General features: G+C 41.9%; 1 protein-coding gene across 2 annotated transcripts in view; it reads right to left on the bottom strand.

The window, feature by feature from the left end:
- Positions 1–14655, bottom strand: part of npepps (aminopeptidase puromycin sensitive) — a 202250-nt gene that overhangs the window by 64874 nt on the left and 122721 nt on the right. For both annotated transcript variants that reach the window (XM_078224181.1, XM_078224182.1), the window contains exons 12-14: positions 11922–11982; positions 2369–2478; positions 71–134 (exon numbers count right to left, since the gene is read on the bottom strand). In XM_078224181.1, coding sequence (XP_078080307.1) covers positions 71–134; positions 2369–2478; positions 11922–11982 — 235 coding nt within the window. The remainder of the gene's footprint in view (positions 1–70; positions 135–2368; positions 2479–11921; positions 11983–14655) is intronic.

Genomic DNA, 14655 nt, shown 5'->3' with positions numbered 1-14655 from the left:
AGTTTTAATATTTACTGGGCTAAATTAAAAATAAATACAACACCGCTTCAGTAATTTAATTTGCTCTTACCAGCATATGGTCCACCGGCACAGAATTTCTTCTGGAAAACCTTCAGTACTCGGTTGTCCCCTTCCTAAAAAGTAAGTGATATTTTTTAGATACCACAGCACTATGTCTACTGCATGAAATTAATACACAAGCCCAAAGGTTTGTTGTTAGAAGGTTTCTGTCTTTACAACGTCATAAGTTACAAATAAAAAAATGTTTAAATGAAGAATCAGAAATCAGAGAGCTAAAAAATATGCTGTAGATTTTTCAAATTAAGAAGTTTAACAACACCAGGTTAAAGTCCAACAGGTTTATTTGGAAGCAAAAGCCACACAAGCTTTCGGAGCTCTAAGCCCCTTCTTCAGGTGAGTGGGAATTCTGTTCACAAACAGAGCATATAAAGACACAGACTCAATTTACATGAATAATGGTTGGAATGCGAATACTTACAACTAATCAAGTCTTTAAGAAACAAAATAATGTGAGTGGAGAGAGCATCAAGACAGGCTAAAAAGATGTGTATTGTCTCCAGACAAGACAGCCAGTGAAACTCTGCAGGTCCACGCAACTGTGGGGGTTACAAATAGTGTGACATGAACCCAATATCCCGGTTGAGGCCGTCCTCGTGTGTGCGGAACTTGGCTATCAGTTTCTGCTCAGCGACTCTGCGCTGTCGTGTGTCGCGAAGGCCGCCTTGGAGAACGCTTACCCGAATATCAGAGGCCGAATGCCCGTGACCGCTGAAGTGCTCCCCAACAGGAAGAGAACAATCTTGCCTGGTGATTGTCGAGCGGTGTTCATTCATCCGTTGTCGCAGCGTCTGCATAGTTTCCCCAATGTACCATACCTCAGTACATTGGGAAAACTATGCAGACGCTGCGACAACGGATGAATGAACACCGCTCGACAATCACCAGGCAAGACTGTTCTCTTCCTGTTGGGGAGCACTTCAGCGGTCACGGGCATTCGGCCTCTGATATTCGGGTAAGCGTTCTCCAAGGCGGCCTTCGCGACACACGACAGCGCAGAGTCGCTGAGCAGAAACTGATAGCCAAGTTCCGCACACACGAGGACGGCCTCAACCGGGATATTGGGTTCATGTCACACTATTTGTAACCCCCACAGTTGCGTGGACCTGCAGAGTTTCACTGGCTGTCTTGTCTGGAGACAATACACATCTTTTTAGCCTGTCTTGATGCTCTCTCCACTCACATTGTTTTGTTTCTTAAAGACTTGATTAGTTGTAAGTATTCGCATTCCAACCATTATTCATGTAAATTGAGTCTGTGTCTTTATATGCTCTGTTTGTGAACAGAATTCCCACCCACCTGAAGAAGGGGCTTAGAGCTCCGAAAGCTTGTGTGGCTTTTGCTACCAAATAAACCTGTTGGACTTTAACCTGGTGTTGTTAAACTTCTTACTGTGTTTACCCCAGTCCAACGTCGGCATCTCCACAGCATGATTTTTCAAATGCCATAAAGCAAATTGGTAATTTACAACAATGAGGGACTGACAACAAGAAGCTCACAGAAAGTTTCCCTTTGGAAGATCACTTCCTTGTAACGAACAGCACAGCATTATTCAATTAATGTTAACAGAACGTAGCAGAGCAACAAATCATATTTCACCAATAATTGGTAAATAATGGTACTGAAGAGCTGTCTAACCATATTACACAAGGACAAAAACAGAAAATGCTGGAAACGCTCAGCAGGTCAGACAGCGTCTATGGAGGGATAAAACAGCTAATGTTTTGAGTCAGGATGATTCTTCATCAGAGGACACCCTGCCTCGTGTGAGGACATCCTGTCTTCCAGATATGAATGGTGCTCCTGTTTCCTAACCCTAACCGTAGTCCATTTGCCATTGAAGGAAAGACTTTTCCTTTTCAGTTTTCTCACTGCGCATTCCTGGGCTAATCTATCAGAGGGATGCCTCATGTAAAAACGAGTATTCACTTAACATTTACATGTACTTCTAAGCCGGATTTATTGGAGTAAACAGGAGTAGAAACCCTAGCTAATGAAAATTCACTGAAGCCAACTGTACTGTCCTGAGGGAGAGAGAGAGAGTGGAACTTATAACACAATACACATTAAGCCATTGAAAGAGCTCAATCAAGAAGAAATAGTGTGAAACATTTCTGACTGAAGCCCTTTTAAAGATACAGCATAGCTATGACAGGTCAACTGATCTTTTCTGTGCTGTACATTTTGGTGATTCTAATACACCTGACTCTATAATTCTTTGATGATTCTATAATTCTCTGTTTTATAGATATGGATCCATTCAGAGATTGTGATTAGACCAGCAACGTACCTGTCTTTCTTGAACATAAATGAGGGGAAATCCCATCTGTTTTGTCCATGAACTCATCACAGCATTAATAGGCTTTCCACTAGCTTGTTCCAAACAGTTCCACAGGTCCTCTGAGGAGAAAAAAATAAAAATTCTTAAACCAAAGGATCAAAGTATCACCAACTCCAAAATCCAAATCTACAAATGCAAACAGCTGATAAGAGAAGCACAAGAGAATGGGCAAGGCACGATACAGAAGATTAGTTGCTCCTATATTTCATGACAGTCAAAAGACAACTTATGGAAATTTTACATTGTAAACACAATGAACAAGTGAGATTATGTAACTTGCTAAACACAAAAAATATGCATCTCACCTGCTCCCTTTCTGTATGCCCATTCTATTTAGTGATATTTTTATTTGTTAAAGTGATAGATACACTGAAGAATGGAGCACTAAACGTCACGAGCACTGTATTAAAGATGTCCAACGTTTGGCAAAACAAGGGCAATGAAGATGAAAGCTTGTTGCGATCATGTCTCATCAAACTTCAAAGATAATTCCTGTGTACCACTGACATTTCCAGTCTTTCTGGCCAGAATGAGATTGGAAAATTAGATCTAAATTTTTACCCGTTTGCATTCTGGAAGTTCTCAAAAGGAGTTGTTCTAAACTGCCCAAACTCATTCACATCAGCAAGGGGAAATTTTCATCCTGTTTAAAACTAATCAATTACAGAAGAGAAAAGTCTATGTGCTAACTTACTGTTAGATCCACTTCCCTACTCCAAATCTGCATTTTGTTACAGGTTAAAATCTGCACAAACTGAATAACTCTTCCTTTTACTGAATGACGTGATTCAAGGCAGTAATCTATTCTTGTAATTCTGATGACAATAATAACTTTCCTCAATTCAATTGCAGCTTTAAAGCCATTCTCTGATATCTATTATTTTCTAGTGTGTGAATATACACACAGAACAAATTAAAACTTCACGAATGATGACAAAAAGTGATTGGCACACGCATTGTTTTTGACAATTAGAATAGGGCAGCACGGTGGCACAGTAATTAGCACTGCTGCCTCACAACACACCAGGGACTCGGGTTCGATTCCCGGCTTGGGTCACTGTGTGGAGTCTACATATTCTCCCCGTGTCTGCGTGGGTTTCCTCCGGGTGCTCCGGTTTCCTCCCGCAATCCGAAAGACGTGTTGGTTAGGTGCATTGGCCATGCTAAATTCTCCCTCAGTGTACCCGAACAGGCGCCAAAGTGTGGCAACTAGGGGATTTTCACAGTAACTTCATTGCAGTGTTAATGTAAGCCTACTTATGACTAATAATAAATAAAAAAGAAATAAATCAAGATGTATGAATAACCTGTACTTGAGTGCACAGCGTGCAATTTTAAAGTTTGCTGATGACATAAAATTCAGTAATGTGCTTAATGAGTGTAGTAACAGACTTCAAAAGGACAGACTGCTGAAATGGGCAGACTGAAATTTAGTGCGAACAAGTTTGAAATAATACATCTTGGTAGGTAGAATGAAACAAGGCAATACAAGCTAAATGGTGCAATTTTGAAAGGGTTTAGGAACAGATATACCTCTCGTAGTTGATCATCTGAATTATACACATTTCATAAAAGTTTCCAATTTACTCTTAGCACTCCCATAAAAACATAAGAAAAAGGAGCAGAAAGAGACCAGACAACCCATTGAGCCTGCTCCTTCATTCAATACCATCATGACTGATCTTGGCCTTCAACCTTATTTTCCTGTCCACTCCCCATTTCCTTAATTCCGAGACACAATTTTTAAAAAAAATTCATTTTTAATGGGATGTGGGTATTGTCGGCAAGGTCAGCATTTTTGCCCATCTCTAGTTGCCTTGAGAAGGCAACCTGCTTGAACTGCTGCAGTTCCTGAGATGTGGGCACACTCACTACGCTACTAGGGAGGGAATTCTATGATTTTGACCCAGAGACAGTGAAAATATAGTGTTATATTTCCAAGTCAGGATGGTGAGTGACTTGGAGGGGAACCTTCAGGTGATGGTGTTCTCAGGTATCTGCTACTCTAGTCCTGCTAGATGGTAGTTTCATGGATTTGGAAGGTGCTGTCTAAGCAACCCTGTTGAGTTCCTGCAGTGCATCTTGTAAATGGTACACACACCGCTACTGTGGGTCGATGGTTCGCAGTATTTATATGGCTAGTTCAGTTCAGTTGCTGGTCAATGGTAACTTGCAGGATAATGATAGTGGGGGACTTGGCAAAGGTAATACCATTAAATGTCAAGGTGCAATGGTTAGATCCTCTCTTTCTGGAGATGGTCATTGCCTGGCACTTGTGCGGTGCGAATGTTATTTGCCACTTGTCAGCCCAAGCCTGGATATCGTCCGGGTCTTGCTGCATTTAGATACAAACTACTTCAGTATCTGAGGAGTCGCAAATGGTGCTGAACATTGTGCAATCATCAGTGAACATCCCCCACTTCTGACCTTATGATGGAAGGGAAGGTCTTTGATGAAGCAGCTGAAGACGCTAGGGTCCAGGACACTATCCTGAAGAACTCCTGCAATGATGTCCTAGAGCTGAGATGATTAACCTTCAGCCACCATAACCATTTTCCTTTGTGCCATGTATGATGCCACCCACTGGAGAGTTCCCCCCTCATTCTCACTGACTTTAGTTTTGCTCAGGCTCCTTGATGCCACACTCAGTCAAATATTGTCTTGATATCAAGGGCAGTCGTTCTCACCTCACCTCTGGCATTCAGCACTTTTGACCATGTTTGAACCAAGGCTGTAATGAGATCAGGAGCTGAGTGATCCTGGCGTACCCAAACTGAGCATCAGTGAGCAGGTTATTGCCAAGTGTCGCCTGATAGCACTGTTGATGACTCCTTCCATCACTTTGCTGATGATCAAGAGAAAACTGATGGGGTGGTAATTCGTTGGATTGAATTTTTTCTTGTGTACAGGACATACCTGGGCAATTTCCCACATTGCCGGGTAGATGCCAGTGTTGTAGCTGTACTGGAACAGCTTGGTTAAGGGAGCAGCAAGCTGTGGAGCACAAGTCTTCAGGGATCTTGTAGTGAGGTATTATGGGTGGAGCTCAGGAATAAGAAGGGTGAAATTACAATATTGGGAGTGTACTATAGACCTCCCAACGGCCCGTAGGAGACAGAGGAACAGTTGTGTAGTCAGATACCGAAAAGGTGTGAAAAAAGCAGGGTTGTTGTGATGGGTGACTTTAACTTCCCCCATGTTGACTGGGAATCCCTTACAGCCAGGGGCTCAGATGGAGAGCAATTTGTTAGATGTGTCCAGGAGAGCTTTTTGATACAGTATGTTGACAATCCAACCAGCGAGGGGGCCATACTAGACTTGGTATTGGGGAATGAGCCGGGCCAGGTGATCGATGTTTCAGTGGGGGAACATTTTGGGCTCAGCGACCATAATTCCATAAGATTTTGGATAGTTATGGATAAAGTTTTTAAAGTTTAAAGTTTATTTATTAGTATCACAGGTAGGCTTACACTAACACTGCAATTAAGTTACTGTGAAAACCCCCGAGTCGCCGCACTCTGGCTCCTGTTCGGGTACACTGAGGGAAAATTTAGCATGGTCAATGCACCTAACCAGCACATCTTTCGGACTGTGGGAGGAAACCAGAGCACCGGGAGGAAACCCACGCAGACACGGGGAGAACATGCAGACTCCACACAGACAGTGACCCAAGCTAGGAATCGAACCCAGTTCCTGGCGTTGAGGCAGCAGTACTAACCACTGTGCCATCATGCTGCCCATAAGGACAAGAGTAGCCCTCGGGTGAGGGTGCTTAATCGGATGAGGGCCAATTACATCCAAATTAGACAGGAACTGGAGAATGTGAATTGGGAGCGGCTATTTGAAGGCAAATCCACGTGGGAGGCTTTGAAAGGCCAGTTGATTGAAATGCAGGGCATACATGTCTCCGCAAAAGTGAAGGATAAAAATGGCAGGATTCGGGAACCATGGATGACAAGGGAATTTGTAAGATTAGTCAAAAGGAAAAAGGAAGCATATGATATGATAGATCTAGGCATCTAAAAACTGACAAAAGCCTTGAAGAGTGCAGTTAAAGTAGGAAGGAACTTAAACACAGAATTAGGAGGGCTAAAAGGGGCCATGAAATGTCTTTAGCAAACAGGGTCAAGGAGAATCCCAAGGCTTTTTATGCACATATTAGGAGCAAGAGGGTAGCAAGAGAAAAAGTAGGCCCACTCAAGGACAATGGAGGGAAGTTATGCATGGAACCACAGGAAGTGGGTGAAATCCTTAATGAGTACTTTATATCGGTATTCACCTCGGAGAAGGACATGATAGATGTTGAGGTCAGGGATAGGTGTGTGAAAGCTCCAGAGAACATCAATATATCAAAGGAAGAAGTGTTGAGTATCCTAAATTGCATCAAGGTAGACAAGTCCCCGGGGCCAGATGGGATCTATCCCAGGTTACTGTGGGAGGCAAGGAGGGAAATAGCTGGGCCCTTAACAAATATCTTCACATCCTCTTTGACCACAGGCGAGGTTCCAGAGAACTGAAGAATAGCCAATGTTGTACCCTTGTTTAAGAAAGGAAGCAGGGATAATCCAGCAAATTATAGGTCGTGAGCCTGACGTCAGTGGTGGGGAAGCTTTTGGAGAAAATACTGAAGGACAGGATATGCGCACATTTGGAGGAAAATGGACTAGTTCGTGACAGACAACATGGTTTTGTACGGGGAAGGTCACGTCTCGCCAACTTGATTGAGTTTTTTGAAGAGGTGAAAAAGAAAATTGATGAGGGAAGGGCTGTGGATGTTGTTTCAATGGAAGGCGTTTAGTAAGGCGTTTGAAGGTCCCACATGGCAGACTGGTACAAAAACTAAAATCACATGGGATTCGGGATGGGCTGGCTAGATGGATACAGAACCGGCTTGGTCACAGAAGACAGAGTAGCAGTGGAAGGGTGTTTTTCAGAATGGAGGTCTATAGCATGTGGTGTTCCTCAGGGATCAGTGCTGGGACCTCTGTTGTTTGTAGTATATATAAATGATCTGGAGGAAAATGTGGGTGGTCTGATTAGTAAGTTTGTGCATGGCACGAAGATTGGTGGAGTTACTGATAGTGCTAAGGATTGACAGAGGATACAACAAGATATAGATAATTGGAGACTTGGGCACAGAAATGGCAGATAGAGTTTAATCCAGATACATGTGAGGTGAAGAATTTTGGAGGATCAAATTTAGGTATGAATTATACTGTAAATGGCAGAACACTTAGGAACATTAACATAGAGGGATCTGGGTTGCAGGTCCACAGTTCCCTAGAAGTAGCAACACAGGTGGCCAAGCTGATTGAGAAGGCATATAGCATACTTGCCTTCGTCAGCGGGGCATTGAGAACAGGAGTTGGGAAATTATGTTGCAAACTGGTTATTGAGGTATTACGTGCAGTTCTGGTCACCACACTAGTTCTGATCAGAAGGACGTGGAAGCTTTGGAGAGTGCGCAAAGATGGTTCACTAGGATGTTGCCTGGTCTCGAGGGTGTTGGCGATGAGGAGGGGTTGAATAAACTAGGATTGTTATCACTGGAAAGACGGAGACTGAGGGGAGACCTGATAGAGGTCTACAAAATTATATGGGGCATAGACAGGGTGGATAGTCAGAGGCTTTTTCCAAGGGTGCAAGTGTCAATTACAATGGGGTACAGGGTCAAGGTGAGAGGGGGAAAGTTTAAAGGAGATGTGCGGGGGAGGTTTTTCACACAGACAGTGGTGGGTGCCTGGAACGCGCTGCCAGAGGATGTGGTGGAAGCAGGCACATTAGCAATATTTAAGAAGCATCTGGATAGGTTCATGAATATGGAGGAAATAGAGGGATACGGAACAAGGGCAGAAGGTTTTTTTTAAGGTTTAGTTAGGGCATCATGATCAGCCAGGCTTGAAGGGCCGAAGGGCCCGTTCCTGTGCTGTATTTTTCTTTGTTCTTTGACTATTGCCGGAATATGGTCAGGGCCCATAGCCTTTGCAATACCCAGAGCTTTCAGCTGCTTCTTGATATCATGTGGAGTGAATCGAATTGGCTGAAGACTGATATCTGTGATGCTGGGGGCCTCCAGAGGAAGCCGAGATGGATCATCCACTTGGCACTTCTGGCTGAAGATTGTTGTGAACGCTTATCTTTTGCATAGATGTGCTGGGCTCCTCCATCATTGGGGATGGAGATATTGGAGTTGTTTAATTGCCCACCACCATTTGTGTCTGGATGTGGCACGGCTGCAGACCTTAGATCTGGTCTGTTGGTTGTGGGATCGCTCAGCTGTGTCTCTTACTTGCTGCTTTTGCTGTTTGGCAGTGGTCCTGCATTGTAGCTTCACCAGGTTGATACCTGATTTTTAGGTACGCTTGGTGTTGCTCCTGGCATTCCCTCCTGCACTCTTCATTGAACCAGGATTGATCCCCTGGCTTGGTGGTAATATAGAGTGGGGGAATATGCTTAGCCATGAGGTTGCAGATCGTGGTTGAGTACAATTCTGCTGCTGATAGCCCATAGCACATCATGGATGCCCAGTCTTGAGTTGCGAGATCGGTTTGAAGTCAATCCCATTCAAGTGCAACACAACACAATTGAGGGTATCCTCAAAGTAAGGACGGGACTTCATCTCCACAAGGTATGTACGGTGGTCACCCTTTTCGATACTGTCATAGACAGATACGTCCGAGACAGGGAGGCTGGTAGCATGAGATCAAGTATGTTTTTCCCTCTTGTTGGTTCCCTCACCACCTGCCACAGTTCCAGTCTAGCAGCTATGTCTTTAGGTCCTGGCCAGCTCAGTCAGTGGTGGTGGTACCAAGCCACTCTTGGTAACGGACATTGAAGTCCCCCACTCAGAATCCATTCTGTGCCCTTGCCACCCTCAGTGCTTCCTCCAAGTGGTCTTCAAGGTTTCTTTACTCATGTTTGACCTTGTGCCATGAGGCTTCATGGGGTCCAGATGTTGAGCACTCCCAGGGCAACTCCCTTCCGACTGTGTACCACTGTGCCACCACATCTGCTGGGTCTGTCCTGCCAGAGAGACAGGACATACCAGGAATGGTGATGTCTGGGACATTTTCTGTAAGGTATGATTCCGCGAGTACGGCCACACGGTGGCTCGGTGCATTAGCATTGCTGCATCACAGCACAGGGACCCGGGTTCAATTCTGGCTTCGATTGACTGTGTGGAGTTTGCACGTTCTCCCTGTGTTTGCATGGGTTTCTTCCGGATGCTCCGGTTTCCTCCCACACTCCAAAGATGTGCAGTTTAGGTTGATTGGGCATGATAAATTGATTAACAGGATAAATACATGGGGTTACGGGGATAGGGCCTGGATGAGGTTGTTGCCGGTGCAGGCTTGGCAGGCCGAATGGCCTCCTTCTGCACTGTAGGGATTCTATGGCAGTGTCAGACTGTTGTATGACTACTCTCTGAGACAGCTCTCCCAATTTTGGCACAAACCCCAGATGTTGGTAAAGAGGAGTTTACAAGGTCAACAGGGCGAGGTTTACTGTTGTCGTTTTTGGCGCCTAGGTCGATGCTGGGTGGTCCATCCGGTTTCATTCCTGTGTGTTTTCTTTAAAATGGTTGAATACAACTAAGTGGATTGCTCAGCCATTTCAGACAGCATTTAATCATCAACCACATTACTGTAGGTCTGGAGTCACATGTTGGCCAGACCAGGCATGGACAAGTTCCTTCCCTAAAGGACATCAGTGAACCAGATGGGTTTTTGCTACAATCGACAATGGTTTCATGGTCAACATTAGATTTTTAATTCCAGATGTTTTGAGTTTAAATTCCACCATCTGCCATAGTGTGATTCAAACCTAGGTCCCCAGAGCATTACCCTGGTTCTCTGGATTAATAGTCCAGTGACAATACGACTACGCCACTGCCTCTCCTTAAGTCTGTCTATTTCAGCCATAAATGCATTTAATGATGGAGCATCCAAAACTCTCTGGAGTATTTCACAACTCTTCAAGTGAAATAATTTCTCCTCATCTCAGTCCTAAATGACCGGTCCCTTATCCTGAGACTCTGCCCTTGTTTTAGATTCCCCAACCTACAGAAACAATTTCTCAGCTTCAAGCCCTCCAGAATTTTGTAGATTGCAATGAGAATGTCTCTCATTCTTTTAAACTCCAGAGAAATTAAGCCCAATTTATTAATTCTCTCATCACAAGAGGTCCCCTGCTTTCCAGGGACCAATTTAGCAAACTCTTGCTGTATTGCCTCCAATGCAAGTACATCCTTTCTTAAATGTGAAGGCCAAAATGGCACATAGTACTCCACATGCAGTCTCACCAAAACCCTGTGGCACAATATCTTTATTCTTTTACTCTAACCCCCTTGCAATAAAGGCCAACATGCCATTTTGCCTTCCTAATTGTTTGCTACACCTGAACGCTAACTCTGTATTGTTTGTACAAGCATACCCAAGTCTCTTTGAACACCAAACGTACAATTTTCTCACTTAAAAAAATTCTGCTTTTTTATTCTTACAACAAAAATGATTAACTTTACACTTCCCTATACATTCAATCTGACATCTTTTTGCCTGCTCACCTAACCTGTCTATATCTCTTTCCAGCCTATGTGTTTTCCCTATTGTTTGCCTTTCCATCTAGCTTGGTATCATCAACAAACTTAGATGCATTACCTGTCTCTTCATTTAAAATCATTAATATAGATTATAAATAACTTGAGTCCCCAGCACTAATCCTTGCAGCACTCCACTATTCCTTGCCTGGCAACTTTAAAAAGCCCCATTTATGCCCACTCTGTTTTCTATCCGTTAATCAATCCTCTATCCATACTAATAAATTACCCCCTATTCCTTAAGCCCTTTGTATGGCACCTCAGCAAACGTCTTCTGGAAATCCAGATAGACTACATCTACTGGTTCCCCTTTATCTAGCCTATTGGTTACATCCTGAAAAAACTCCAATAAACTTTGTTAAACAAGATTTCCTTTTATTAAACCCATGTTGACTTGTTCTAATCATACAATGTTTTTTTAAGAGCATTGTTAAGACTTCCTTAATAATGGATTCCAGCATTTTCCTAACAACTGGTGTAAGGCTAATGAGGCTGTAGTTCGCTGTTCTCTCTTCCTCCTTTCTTGAAAAACGGTGCAACATATGTCAGCTTCCATCTAGTAGGACTATTCCTGAATCTAAGGAATTTTGGAAAATCATAGCTAGCACAATAAGAACCAGCAGTAAATGGCTACAGTTAAACAGTTAGCATTCAATGCCAAAAAGGACAATTTATGGTCTTATCCCATCTCTCAGATACCGTAGAGCTGCTGCACAGTATTTATCATTAAGTTGCTCACAGCCAAGTCTTATAAACAGAGGAATGACCAGATAATCTGTTTTTGGGGGAATAGATTAGGGAAGAACACTGATCAGGAAACCAGGATAACTCCCAGCTCTCCTTCCAAAGCGTTTCAATAGCTATTCCACAAAAAGTTTATTGTGATTTATGTTGAACTGTGCTTACCTGTTGCTGCATTTTTATTTTGAAACTTCGTCAAGTACAAGTTCATTCCTTTCCTGAAATCCTGTAACGAAGAAGAACATTTTTCAGTAAAATTAGGAAATCAATCAAGGTAGCAGGTACAAGATAGCATCCTAGCACAAACTAAAATAAAACTGAAATAAATTTAGTGACAAGTTAAATTACTCCTTTTAAAATCAGTTTGTTCTGCTAACACAAATAGAACAGGCACAGAATATAAAACAATTAAGTTAACAACCCAATTCCAGTCTTGCTTCCCTCTTCCATTGAGCATCTCATTGCATGTGATTTCATCCAGATGCTTACTAACAACAACAATTAAAAAATAACTTGAGTCATACTCATCACTTTCTGTAAGCTATCAATTACTGTCTGTGTATTCTTGGAATAAAATGACAGCACTGCACAAAATAACAAGAAAACCATATACAAGATCCAACTGTTGGTAAGGTAAATGTTACTAAATTTTAAGCCTTGTTGTTTAGATGGAAGAGAAAAGGAAGTCTGTTCAATTGTACATATATATTTTAGCATCAGAACTGTGACATGGCGAAATAAGGTATCTGAATTCTTGTTTTAGAAGAATAATTCATGATGCGGTTCCATGCCGACCTTGTCCTTCTTGATTTCTGAAGAGGTATGGGGGAAACCCATCCCCAAATTTCTAAAATCATCTTACCGTTTACAAGGCTGAATGCTGAAACAAGATGCTTCTGCACTCAACCTCAGTGACCAACCAAGCCACTTTGCACTGTGCTTAGATTAACCTGGAAATATTGTTTGCAATTTTAGTGTACAAACATTTGGTGCATTTGTGACATTTTTCTTATCTATTCTAAAAGAGGATGAAATCATATTTTAAATGAATGAATTCCTCAATTAAAATAGCAGACAAAAAAGTGTCGGACAAATATGTTGCATGTTTTTACACTAATATCTCAATCAGTAATTTCTAGGCTAATGGGAAAAACAAGGAGGCAAGGTAGAACCCAAATATGATTCAATATACAGCCTAGCAAGCTACTATCCCAATTAGGAAGCGCACCAATTTTTGGCAATATATCTATTTTTTTTTAAATTAAAAAATAATATTTGTGTGTGAAAGTTCTTAAATTTTATGGTTCGAAATGTTTTTTCTTTTAAAATTCTGCAAAAACAACAGCTAAGGAAAGTGGAAAGAATTGTAACTTGACCTTGAAGGGTTTATTTTTTTCCTCAGCCCTCTGCCATGACTTGCAGATAAACTCAGAGTTGTTATGAACTCCTGCACAAGGCCTGATGCAACTGGGCCCACCTACGTGAAGTAGGACATGAAGATCTTATTATGAAACTTTCAGGTTCAAGTAACTCATCATTATAGCTTGATGCCCACATGCCTGCAGTATGTAAACATGTGATAAAGGACAAAGGGGATGATCTGTGCTTTTTCTTTTAATTACAATTTTGCAATGTAACAACAGACTGCAGTTTTTTTTTAAAAACCTTGCTAATTCTAAGGAACTCTGATATAACATAAATGATTTTTTGAGAATTTTCCAGAAATTTGGATGATAATCACAACTTTCATTCTCTTTCCTCCCATTTGCATCCTCCTCCCCATACCCCCACCTCCACTATCTCCTAGGTACTATTATCATAGCTCTTTTTCATTTTATTCTTTGCGTGTGATGATGTGCAAAAAGGTCTATGAATTAGCATCTGACTCTGATCCTGTAGCCATGGTTTGTGTAAAATCACAGCATCAGACAAGAGTCTGGTGGTGAATGTAAAAGAAAAACATATCAGGATCTCTCTATTTTAATCACCTTTGCCTCACAATCAGGTAAAACAAGGACATTCTAAAATTCCAGAGATCTGTTCAAGACAGACAAAACATGGCAACAACTAGGGCACTTTTTTTTAATACTGTCCAATTGTTGGAGAGAATAAATAACTTCAAAATTATCAATTGCAAATTATTTCAAAGAAATTTTACAATATTTCCATTCGAATTAATGCCAAATTTTGAGCATAATTATGTAACTGAACATATCTATAGTTTTGTTACTTTAAAAAAGTGAATCCAAAATCTCTCAGGAAAAATAAGCGGTTATTGGATAGGCACATGGAGCACACCAGGATGGTAGGGAGTGGGATAGCTTGATCTTGGTTTCAGATGAAGGTCGGCACAACATCGTGGGCCGAAGGGCCTGTTCTGTGCTGTACTGTTCTATGTTCTATGTTCTAAAAATAAACATTGCAGATTGCATATAAGACAGAGGGCGATTTCAAGATTCTTGTTTGATTGAGGCATTCTGATGAATTGGAAACCTTTTCCACTTCCCTCATGATATTTGGGCCTTGATCATATTATAGCCTTGTGATCACCTCCTAGTATCCCTTATTCACATTTCCCCTCTCCCGCAAAAAAACATACATTTTTAAATTAGATTGTAGGACCTGTTTGGATGTAGAACAGTTTGCTGGCTAGGTTTTCAATTCTTGCTGTAGATATGAATTTAAACCTAAAATCAAATAATGACAACACGTACATACACAGATAATATTGGAAATAGACAGCAGGGCAGTTGTAAGGGTGAAAATCAGGTTTATGTTGTAGGTATAAACCTTTCATCAGAATTCAATTCTGATGAAGAACATACACCCAAGACATTAACCTGTGTTTCCCTTCTACCACAAATGGCTGCTCTGTTAAGTAGTTCCAGAAGTCTCTGCA

The sequence above is a fragment of the Mustelus asterias genome, chromosome 11 (assembly GCF_964213995.1).
Source record: "Mustelus asterias chromosome 11, sMusAst1.hap1.1, whole genome shotgun sequence".
Classification (NCBI taxonomy): Eukaryota; Metazoa; Chordata; class Chondrichthyes; order Carcharhiniformes; family Triakidae; genus Mustelus; species Mustelus asterias.
The sequence above is the reverse complement of the archived record's forward strand: the minus strand, read 5'-3'. Positions and strand labels throughout refer to the sequence as shown.